This window comes from Mus caroli, chromosome 16, assembly GCF_900094665.2.
Source record: "Mus caroli chromosome 16, CAROLI_EIJ_v1.1, whole genome shotgun sequence".
Lineage (NCBI taxonomy): Eukaryota > Metazoa > Chordata > Mammalia > Rodentia > Muridae > Mus > Mus caroli.
The window spans coordinates 70,865,346-70,877,941 of record NC_034585.1 but is presented as its reverse complement, the minus strand read 5'-3'; the positions used below and the strand labels follow the sequence as shown (position 1 = coordinate 70,877,941).

Below are 12,596 nucleotides of genomic sequence, written 5' to 3'. Positions count from 1 at the left end.
CTCAATGCATCTCTTCATAAATAACTGCCATGACTGATCTTTGCTGAAGGTGAGCCTGTATGTAGGTAACCTATCTGCTTGAAATACAAAGTCAAAAGTTAAAAGCAACAGGATTAAGGTTGTCTGTGGGGATGTCCCAGGTATGCAAATTAGCAACAATCAGATCCAAGATCTGGCCTCCCACTCTGGGGGAGGTATCTTTGAGAATGAACAGGAAAAAAACCTGTGACTTTTCAGGTAATATTGGTAAGAGCTAGGTAAGCTGGGTAATAAAGATTATTAGCTCTCTTCATAATTGGAATCTCCAATATTGGATTTATTTCTAGACCAGACCATGATTGAGTCAAAATAACTGGTCACATTAAAGGAAAGAGAAGAGCCATTATAACTCCTCTCCTTTTGATCAATTTTTCTAAGTCAGTTTCCACAGTCTCTATGTTCTTCTCTGTCCCACAAGATGTAGAAGCTTGAAGCAAGGCAGCTTAGATTGTCTAATCTGGGACATAGGCAAGCAAAGGTGGGTCAAGAACATACACTCAATACATCTTTCCTGTTACCACTGTCAGGGCACTCAGCAAGCTCACAGGTCAGCATTATCCTTTTGCGTCAGCAACTGATCAAAGAAGAAATAGTTGGGGAGAATTTGGCTAGAAAGGAAAGTATAAGGTTTGTGTTGTGAGTGTGAGACACTCCAGTGAATATGTTTAATAAATACGGGGAAAAATCTAGGTACAATATTGGAAATATTGTCAAGAGAGAAATCTTTAGCCATATAGTAAAGAAATTGAGGCTCTATTTGAGTATATTTTTAACCCGAAAAGTGATGAACTATGTGTAACAATTTTCAGTATTTTTAGGCCATAGACAATAACAAAAAATCAATTGCAACAGCATTTTAAAATAATTTTACAAAAATATTGCATATAAATTGCATTTAATGCTGAAATTTCATAGGCATCTCTTATCTAAGCCACAGCACGGTGTGTGTCTCCTCTCTGCAAATTTGAAGGTTAGCTTGACACTAACTTTTTGTGGCATCTTTCCTTGTTATGACACTGAGTGGTATATTACAAGTTAATTAAATAAATTGAAGATGAGAACACAGAAAGGGTTTAGTTTTATTTTTAGATTATTAACTTCATCTACAATTTGAAGTCAATTCTGAGACTGGTGGATTAAAATTGGAGAAGAAAACCATGCGAGGCAAAGAATTTTAATAATCCTTCATCCAAGGCTATAGCACTTGGAAAATAGACAACTTAAAATTTTGGGGTTGGGGCGAATCTTAGCATCTTATAGGAAGTTTCCTGGTCTTTAACAAAAGACACCACAGTCAAATCGACTCTCTTAGCATTCTGCTTAGCTGAATGGCTGACTAGTTAAGAGTAGATACTGAGTTAGTTTTCTTTCTCGGATGGGAGAGTTACAAGAACATTTCCCAGTTGTGACATTTAGAGCATGTCCTACTTCAACCTAATTTTCTTACACACATTAATCTCAGTTGCTAAGATGCATTCTTATACACAGCTCTGCTAATCACATGGCCTAATTTATGTCTGTGGTAAATTTCATAACTAGAGGAATATAGAAGATGATGTTAATATGTATAAAGGTGCTGCTATAAAATTATGAAAGAATGAATTTTATCTTGGCCATGATTCCAAATTGCCAAAATATGGATTTAAAAGAAAAAAACAACACTTTCATATTTTAATATTTAAGAATGTTAAAAGCCCAGTTAGAGTTCCATGCAGCGCAATTTAGGTCTTTATATAGATAAGCTTGTATTTGTCATAATCGCCACTTATATCCTCATTACGCAAGAGTAAAACTCAGTTATTTTGTTGGTTCAAGATACTTTTATTCATTAAATAATATGTATGAACAAGTGGGCAACATGCAAAGGTCACACCCACGTGTGCCTTATTCTCTCCTGAACTGAATAGATAATTCATAATGAGTTTGCATTATCCTTTCAATTAGCTTTAATAAATATATGATCTTCGCCAGGCGTGGTGGCGCATGCCTTTAGTCCCAGCACTCGGGAGGCAGAGGCAGGAGGATTTCTGAGTTCGAGGCCAGCCTGGTCTACAGAGTGAGTTCCAGGACAGTCAGAGCTACACAGAGAAACCCTGACTTGAAAAACCAAATATATATATACATATATATGATCTTCATAATTTTAGTTTATGGTAAGCTGTCAAGTTAACAAAAGTGCTGACATACCCCATTCATTTGAAATGTTAACATTTATCTTCTAAAATAAGTGAAATAAATGTACTGACTTGGACAATAGGCATTAAGTATATGCGGCACCATTCTATACACTTGCTCATCACAGCAATTCACACTCACTATGTTCTTCCCACCCTTGCTGGGAGAACTAGAGAGTAGATACTGATACCACTAACTGAGTGCCCTTACAAACAATAAGTGTGATGTATACAGATAATTATATCAAATAAAAATCAGAGAAAACATGAATAATCACACAGTGTTGCCTTTAAGCGTAGGACACGGAGCCTATGGCAGCTATCTTTCCTGTCATAGGCTGAGTGTCCTATGCTTAAAGGCAACACTGTGTGATAGGGATGCTCAGAGATACCATATTTAGACATAAAAAGGAAAAGTGGCAGCTACAATGGGAACTCAAGCATCCTTGCTACATAGTTACTAAAGCACACTGTTTTTAATTAGCATCCTGGCTACATAGTTACTAAAGCACACGGTTTTTAATTATTCCCATTAGTTCTGCCTGCAACCCCTCTGAGGCCAGCCCACCTGCGCTGGTAGAAAGCCTTCGGTGAGACAATGGTCCCAAGGCAATCTTGCAAATACAAACGCACAACAATATATTACTGTTTCAAGGCTTTTGTCATTCGTAAGCATGAATAGTAAACTGAATAGCAAATCACAGAGTCATATTTCCATACGTTTTCAAAAACAACAAGCTGGACAAGATATCGATCATTTGGTGCAACAGATTTTTTTTTTCCAGAGAGGTTTGAGAGCAGTGCAGATACAGTTCGCTAGCATCTTTTCTTTTTTTTACACTTGCGGCATTTTTGGCTTCCTTCGTTTCCTCTCTTGTCTTCTGAGCTACTGTCGCTGTCACTGTCTGGCCTTTGCCTCTTCCGTTTATTCCTAGGATACAGGTCAGGGTCGCTTGGTGGCTGGTGAGTCCACTCATAGGAGCTGGGTCCAGCCTCTGGGCCTGGAGCGTGATTTAAGGAGCAAGACCCAGGCACACTGTTGGGAAGTGGGGCCGGCATCTCACAGAAAGGCGGTTGCAGCACTGGACTGTGTGCGTACCATGGCTGTGAAGAGAAGACACTTGTGAACACACACTCACCATGCTGAGGCACCTCACATGTGGTTTCAGGCAGACATGGCTGAGCTGGTCTGGGTGTAACACAGCGAGTGGGCTGTACAGGGTTAGGGTCATTTCTTTGTCTGGTTAGTACGAAGCACAAAGATTAAAGATGCCACGCACGTGTGCTCGCTTCGGCAGCACGTATACTAAAGATGCCACATACTTCACTACTGCATTGATTAGCAATGTCCAGTAGAAATATTATGCAATATGTTGCAGAGGATGGCCTAGTCGGTCATCAATGGGAGGAGCGGTCCTTGGTCCTGTGAAGGCTCTATGCCCCAGTATAGGGGAATGCCAGGGCCAGGAAGCAGGAGTGGGTGGGTTGGAGAGCAGGGGTAGTGGAGAAGGGATAGAGTGTTTTCGGAGGGGAAACTATTTGAAATGTAAATAAAGAAAGTATCTAATTTTAAAAAAGAAGAAGAAAAAATAAAAATAAATATTATGCAAAACATATAGTTTGTAGACACACTATAAAGGGGAAAATAAACGCAAAATAGTGTACATGTATATATATATATATATATATATATATATATATGCCATCTATTCTCATTTAGAACCTGTTACCAATATAAATCATTAAGGAGACCCCACCCCCACCCCCACCCCCAGAGCTGGAATATTAACCCTAGGACCTTGCCTTTGTTCGGCAGGCACTCTACAACTGAGATGCATCTACAGATATTTTGTTTTTATTTTTAGGCTGAGTCTCCTCAAATACTCCCAGTTTCAAAAAATCATTAAGTAATTATGTAAATCAACATTAAATCAAAAAAATTGAAATTATTTGATTTAATGTAGAGTTACACAAAATTTTATAACAGGAAAAAGTCTCCTGTCATGTTCCATTTGCTTCAGACATACATAAAACCTTCCCAATGTGTGATCCAAGTACAGGATTTTAAATGTTAATGAAAATTAGAACTTCATAGGTACAGAGGAAGCTAAGAACCCCCAAGGTGGAAAAATGACACAGCTGTCACTTTTCAGATGGAGAGTGGCTTCCAGGGCTTTACCGAGTTAGTTGAAATTCTGACTATTCTAATCAGACATAGGGGGCATGGGACAGTTTTCCAGTGCAAGCTTGGCTTCTGGGGTGTAACTGCACCTGGGGAGACTCTATTGTGTCAGGGAAGATCTCTTTACTGGTACACATCTAGCTATAAAAAAACATATTAAATAAATAAGAAATGGCCTCACAACTGTCACTAACAAACTTACACTGTTGGCTGTGCTGAGCAGGACCGCCTGACTTACATTGTTTTGCTAATAAGACAGAGTTGTGAGGAAAGCGTCTAAAATCAAATAGCAGTATTAGGAATTTTAGGCTCCACAGGAACTGTGGGGAGCTTAAAAATGAGCTACAAAAATACATGTGATAGACGGCCCCATCCACAAATACTGTAAACTGAGTGAAAATCGTCATGCCTCAGAGCATCTTTGGAAATGTTTGCTTTGATGAGAATTCGGCACTCAGCCAGGGTCCTTCCTTTATTGCCATCTCCTGCCCTTTACCACTGAGCACAGATGACTCACTGAAACTGTGTGTGACCCTGTCTGAGCACGTGCCTGGGCATATGCTGTACGGATGCCAGGTCAGATTATTTATTTATTTATTTATTTATTTATTTATTTAAGCACTGAATGGTTAAGAATGGTGTTTTTCCTTCTTATTCTTTTGTAAGTTATATACTAAGTCAAAAGCATGTCACACTCACCATTTTTTGAAAGAAAAAATACTCTTGAGGTAAGGCGGCACTCGTAATTGGGAAAAACGGCACAGGAAAGGAAGGCCTGCCCGCCATTTCATCGTTCCTTTGCAGAAGAAGAGAAGGAAGCACAGCTTGAAATGGCGAGGTACAAGTGTCAATTTCTCCTTAGATAAATTACTGATAGTTTTACACATGGAAGTGAACGACAAGGCTTCCCTGGGAGCCTTTAAGATGAACACACGCGAACAGTGAATTATTTCATGGACAATGTAATGACATAGGAACACATTAATGATTTAATTATGCAGTATCGATATCATAAGTATAAGATTATAAGTATATAATCACATTTTATTTTTTTATAAGGAATATGTCAGATCATGTTGTATTTGACCAAAGGAAGACTCAGATAGTAACACAGCCCAGCAAGTGACTTGGGACCACAAGAGAACACCAGTTTTCTGTAGACAGAAAAAGAGGACAGCATTTTTGTCCCATTCGTTTTAGAGATATCTTTAGAGCTTAATTAAAACATTATGTGCTGACACTGGTGCTTTCATATACTTGTTGATGTGTAACAAATGAAGATAATGAAAGTCTATTTTATGAAGAAAACAAACAAACATGCATTTGATTACCTGAAGCTGTGTGAGTTAATCTTAGCACAGCTCTCAAAACTTTGGTTGGCTGGTTCAGAAGAGCGAGAACTCCCTTTAATGAGATAGAATGAAAGAAAATAAAATTGAAAAAAAATGTTTTATGGCATAATTACTTGGGAGTTTGAAAATTATAATATTAAGTCATAAAGTCATCCAAAACCCCCAAATTTGCTGGTTTGGTCTAGAGTTGAGCATTTGAGAGACTGGGGTAAGAGGATCCAGAGTTTCAAGTTAACCTGGGACACATAGTGAGACACTATTTCATAAAAACCAAACCAAGACAAATGTAAAAATCTTACTCTTTTAGGACATAGTATTGACTCAAATTCTCTACTAGTGCAAAACATTTATATCTAGAGTGATATCTACATATTTCATACATGACTATAAGTGACTAGATAAAAATTGAACTTCCAAAAGCTATGGACAGATATGAACATAATGCAGGCATTGGCCTAAGATATACAATTGTTTTCTTCCATTTTGCTGTAAGCTAAAAATGTCATATCATCGTTGTCATTTGCTCCTAGAATATAAGATAGGAGTTCCCTAAACATCACAGACAAGAGCCAGTTCGACTTTACACGAAATGTGTCAGAATATAGCACACCCAAACCTATTCTATGAATTGACAGAGAGGCTCGGCAAAAGAGAAATGCGGACACTTTCCTTTTGCAAAAAGATATGGTTTTTTGTTATGGTTGACTTTAGAAAGGCATGCCCCGCCGCCGCTGCTGCTGCTGCTGCTGCTGCTGCTGCTGCTGCTGCTGCTAAGTCAGCACCACCCTAGAATGCCTGAGAGGTACTTATTAGGTGGCTTCTCTTAGTCCGCTAAGCCTGCAAATGTTCTCTGAGCTTCTTGTTACAAATGACGCGTTCATGATGTATGCACCATACGTCATTTGGGGCCTCTCCATTTTAAATTCAGGCCCCAGCAATGTGCATAAAATGGTTTCCCACGAAAGACTAATTGGGAAGGACTTTCTTGCAGGTGATAGGTACTTGAGCAGTGTCAACAAAGCAAAATAGCTTTGCTAGATAAAGTCTACACCTATTTGTTTATAATTCATGTAAATTTTCGAGTTGCTAGCACCGTTTTTTTTTTTTTTTTTGTAGGTAATTCCTAGTTGATTCTGAAAAAAAAAAGAATGTTGGAAGTTTTAATACAGAAGAGATGTGTTTTGCTTGGTAATATGGTAGGCACTGTCAATTAATTATACATTAAACATTAGATATATACTCTGGGAAAATGAATAACCTTAAGAATAAAGGCACATTTTATTGTCCTATAGCAATCTGTGGGTGGTAAACACTTTAGGGCTTGCATGTCAGATATCCTGCCTATGTCATATTGACATTATGATTCATAAAAGTAGCAAGACTACAGTTATGAAGTAGCAACAAAACCCATTTTATGATGAGTTCTCCAGAACATGAAGAACGGCATTGAAGCGTTTCATCATTAGAGGGGTTGAGAACCACTATCCTCCACTTACATAGAAAACAAAGCTCACAAGCCCCAGAGAACAGGATCTGCAAACGACTCTCTGAGGATCAATTGGTGAGAGAACTTACCAAACCGATACTGCACATTAATTGGTCTCCCATACAAACGAATTCCATTCAGCAGAGCTATGGCATAGGCTACGGACTCGGGATGCTTGAAGCAGACGAAGCCAAAGGACTTTGGCTTTCCGTCTCTGTCTTTGCAAAGAGTCACTTTGGTTAGTGGCCCAGCCTGTAAGAAACTTGAATTATTTTCTTATAAATCCAAGGATTTTGTTTTTACACTAAGGCAAATCAAAGACTCAAGTTTGACTAAAATAAAGAACAGTCATAAATAGCTCCATTTTTTTCCTAGAAAAAATTTCTAGCTTTTCAAAGACAGTTATGGTAAAGGAACTTGTAGATTATACTAGCAATATTAAAAGGAAAAAAATGTCCTTATTTTAGACTTTACACATCTATTTAGAGAATAGTTGAATCTCACATTAAAATACTACCACCTCCCCACAAATATTAACAGTATTTAACTGAGAATTGGAATGAGAAAAAAAATATCATGTGCTTGAGTTATGGCCAAAGAGGTGGCGACATGACATCATGGGCTCACTTCTTTTAAGAAACTGCAAGAGGTTCTCTGAAAAACTAAATTAACAGTAATGACAGAGACCCTTTTTATTGCCCTACGCTATATCAGAAACAAAACACTTCAGCTCCCTTAGAGAAGATTTTCTTTGGTTCATGGTCACTGAGCTTAAAGTGGGTCAAAGGGCTGCCAGGCAGGTGTGAGGGCTTGAATTTGAATCCTCAAAATGTCAATTGTTAGTAGCCAGAGAACCAGCTAGCCTGGGGTATATAACAACAGCAACAGCAACAGCAGCAACAACAACAACTGTCTCAAACAAAGGGAAAAGTCTCTGAACCCCATAAGCATGTGCCAGAACTCACACATGCACATTCATGCACATGAATGCACGTATACACATACACGTATGCACACCTGCACACATGCCAGTGTATTCTACACAGTGTTTATAAGAGAAACTGAACCTAATATGCATTTTGGTCTAGTAACACGGCTATATATATATATATATATATATATATATATACATACATACATATATACATATATATATGCTGAAAGGAAATTTATTTTAATATGTTTAAGATCTGGTAGAGTGCGTAAACTATTCAGAAAAATGAACAACTGAAAAAAGGTAACAACTAGAAATACTATTCTACTGTCAATTATTCAAGCAGAATGAAGTACAATATATTGTACTTATTCAGAATGCGTAGCAATAAAAACTTGTAATAGGCAATAAAAAGCAAAGAAGTAAAGCCAAATATTAGAGAACACTGTTAGCCACACCTGAGGGAAGAATTCTATGAATGAATTTTTTCGCATACTTGGAGGCTGTGCCCATGGAGACCAGACGTGACTCTGGCCGTATGCTAGGATTACTATTTTTCACGGTGGAGTTGCCTAAATACTTGTTTTTCATCTTTACAATGGTGCTGGAGTTAGCATGCTAGTCTCTCTCCTCTGAATGCTTTCTGCAGGGACTAGCTCATGGTCCCCCTGTTTGAGTGGGATAACAGCAAAATGACTTCCCCATTGCTGCCTCTTCGATGAAGACAGCCTCCTGGGTGTGTCCTGGAGCTTCACATGCAAGACATTCGAAACCACAACCACCATCTTCCCTCCCCATGTCTCCAGCCCAATACTTCCTGGTTAAAAGGACAAAAATTATATATATATATATATATATATATATATATATATATATATGAGTATAAAAAGAATATTCAGAAACTTGAAATAAATTATATTAATATAGTAACAAAAGTAAAATGATTTATTCTGCTTTCTAGGTTTTTTTTTCTTCTATTAACATTAAGTTAGCAGCAGGATATACAGACAAGATTTACTTATATACATATGCCAAAATTCTTATTTCCTGGGTGCTGGAGACTGAGCCTAGAATGTTAGGAATGCAAAGCTAGTGCTGACCACTGAGCAACACTCCCAGTTTTGCCGTATCATTTTCAAAAGTAAAGTTCGACGGACTGTTCTGATATCAACAAAGCAATATTATATCACTTAAGCTTCTTTGAAAGTCAGTATGAGACATTTTCAGGGCAGCTGTCAAGTCGTTTGGGGGTTTTGCTCTTGAATATGTTAAGTCTTCCAAATGATAATCTACGTTAGCAAATTCTGTCTGGGTAAAATGAAAACACAGGCTTACTGCTTGACCTGTTCAATGGAGCTTAAATTTTAATTAAGTGGGAAAAGGAAATCATGAAAAGAAATGAAGAAATATTGTATCTTGCCTTCTGTGTGTACACTACTGATTTGGACCTAGTACTTACTGACTAGAGAGCTAAGGTTTTAGGGGATTTGTAATCCCACAAACCGCCTTTCCTCAGCCCTCCTCCACCCCCACCCCCTGGGGTGCAGAAGCAATGCTTTCTGGAGAGGCTGAAATTACTCCACTTCCGAATAGTGAATTTCAAATCATATTGGGTCACAAAGCAGATAATGGTGTTTATAGAGGGGATACTGTAAAGTGGCAATGGATAAAATAAAGATCTTATGTTTTCTTGTTAGGTATCAACCCTTTAGCATCTATGCGTGGCAAAGAGATTCTTTCCTTAAATTTAGAGATAAGTAAGTCCTTTAAAAATTAGGAAAAAAAAATCACTACTGGTACCCACAACCTCACTCTAGAAACGCATCTCTGTTATTGTGTCCCTGAGAATTTTCCCTTATTTTGAAAGCGGAAGTCACTCCTGACTTTTTTTTATTTTAGTAGCAATGGTTCGCATTATTAGTAATAACAATAGCAGTCCTATTAGCAGTAGCAGCAACCAACAACGCTGGCTGTAGCTGTTTCACAAAGAGAAGTTTATTTCTGGCAATCTCATTGCATTTCAGAGATGATTAATTACAACCATTTTACATTTAAGTTCGAGACTCGGTTACTGGCCTCACTGCAGACCGCTGTGTTCTCACTTTCAACAGGTTCCCTCCACCCCCTTCCTTATTATCTACCTGTTCCTTTTGCAGATAAGCATAATCCGTGAGAAACAGTTTTGACTCCCCCTTTAGAGTCCCTTATCACCACTTCCGATTTGCTCTATAATTCTGAGTCATTAACCAATTAGATGAGGGGCTGAAGACACCCGTCTCTGGCAAGTGGGGCCCGGACGTGTGCTCTCCAGTTCTCAAAAAAGTCCTGAAGGTCCGAGTATGAAATACAGTGTCATGACTAGGGAATCCATTAAGTTAGTCATGGTGAATTGACTGCCTAGCATTTCAGAAATCACTTGTATGATTCTACAACAACAAAATGCTCTCCCCATCCAAAGGCTTGGGAGAAAGAAAGGGTGACAGCCAGGGAAAGGTTTTCAAGAGAAGTATCCTTCTCGCAGGTGCCATTTTCCAGGTTGGACAGAAGGGTGCTTACTATTCCGTGAGGACGGTGACGGGGTTGTTTCGTGTTCCCGCAGCACATCCAGGGCCCGGAGAGGCTCCGGGAGCCCTGGCCTGGGGGCTGCCAGGCTGGGGGTGTGGGGGTGGGAGGTCGTTGCCCACCCAGGGCTGTAGAGGAAGGAGAGTACGAGCCGCTCATCCCCGGCTGCACACTTGCGTGCCTAAGCGAGGGAAGGGAGAGCGGAGCTCCGGTGGGGCGGGGTCCCGGGGCTCCGCAGCCGCCGCCCGGCCTTCCCCGCGGACGGTACCTGAAGGAACAGCTCGTAAAGAATCTCTTCCCGCACTCGGGCCTCTAAATTGCCCACAAACACGGTCCTGTCAGCCTCCTCCTGAGCCGGGAACATCCCTGCGGTCCGCAGCCAGGGATGGAGGAGGTGCCGAGGCCCCGCCCCCTCGCTCCGCTTTACTGCGCGGCTCCGCCTGGGCAGCGGAGCCCGAGGCGGGCGCGCGCCAGGGGCGGGGCGTGAAGTCACGCCCACCGTCCCGCGGGACCCGCCCACCACCTCGCAGCCCCGCCCTCCCTGACTAGAAAGACTGACTTACTGACCTGAGGGCATCAGTGGTCCACTTGGCACAGTGCCTCTGCCTCTTTATGAACAAGATTAATGGGTGCTTCTAGTTTGCTTTTTTTTTTTTTCTTTTTAAGCAACGTTGGAAATACAATAACTAGGAAGTTGATATTCAGATTGACTAACTTCAGTATCAACGTGCCTAGGGGGATATAAAAAATTAATTTGTTTCCAAAGAGTTAAATTGGTAGATCAGTAACACTGTGAAGTTAAGTTATAGCATGTCAATAAATGTCTCCGTGTATGGCTATTGATACAAGAAAAGACTAAAATTAAAGTTTATTTAGCCTTTAAGTAATACCGAGATAGGTTTTTGAAATTTTTCTGTGGGCTCTGAAAAGGGCACTGAACTCAAGAAAACACTGTGTATAAATGAGTCATTAAAAAAAAAAAAGTTCCCGAGAGGACCCTGAAATCACCCTGGAAAGATCATTCAGTAATGGGAACTTAATTTGGTCTTTGGTTGGTGGAGTGGTAGGAATTCATTTTGAATTCAGGAGATATACTTCTGCTCGGTTGATTGATCAGAAAATTCCTCTCTAAAGAAACGGAAATGATTGAGCAACTCTCACAGAAATGTCCAACATCATGAGGAGATGCAAATGAAAACTACTTTAAGATTTCATCTTACCGCCAGCGGTGGTGGCCCATGCCTTTAATTCCAGCACTTGGGAGGCAGAAACGGGCAGATTTCTGAGTTTGAGGCAAGTCTGGTCTACAGAGTGAGTTCTAGGACAGGCAGGGATACACAGAGGAAACCCTGTCTCGAAAACCAAATCTTACCCCAGTCAGAAGGGCCAAGATAAATAAGACAAGCAACAAAACATGGTGGCAAGGCTGTGGGTGAAGAACAACATTTATCCTTTGCTTGTGGGAGTGACAACTGGTCCTGTCATTATGGACGTCAGTGTTCCTTAGAAAGGTCTACCTCAAGATCCAGCTATGTGACTCTTCAATATGTGCCCAAAGGATCCTACTACAGAGGCATCCCTGTTTGTCGTTGCTCTATTCGTGATAAACAGAAATTGGAAACAGTTTAGATGTTCACGAATGGATGAACAGATAATGAAATTAACACAACGGAATATTATTCAGCTGTGAAAAAAAATGAAACTAGGGGAAATTTCAGGTAAATAGATGTAACTAGAAGCAATTATCCTGATTGAGGTAACCCATACACAGAAGACAAATTAGATACTGTGTGTTTTCTCTTATATGTGCATGTGAGCTTTCAAGCTATCGAGATGTCTGTTACAACCTGAAGAATCAGAGTCAGGT

The 12,596-nt window shown here is 39.8% G+C and overlaps 1 protein-coding gene across 1 annotated transcript; it reads right to left on the bottom strand.

The window, feature by feature from the left end:
* Nucleotides 1-1,104: 1,104 nt before the first annotated feature.
* Rbm11 (RNA binding motif protein 11) lies at nt 1,105-11,143 on the bottom strand. Its single transcript, XM_021185530.1, has 5 exons — nt 10,998-11,143; nt 7,323-7,485; nt 5,727-5,799; nt 5,095-5,191; nt 1,105-3,317 (listed from the first exon to the last, which is right to left on the bottom strand). Exons 1-5 carry the CDS (start codon nt 11,091-11,093, stop codon nt 3,030-3,032), a joined length of 717 nt encoding a protein of 238 aa, XP_021041189.1. The 5' UTR covers nt 11,094-11,143; the 3' UTR covers nt 1,105-3,029.
* Between the last annotated feature and the right edge of the window lie 1,453 nt (nt 11,144-12,596).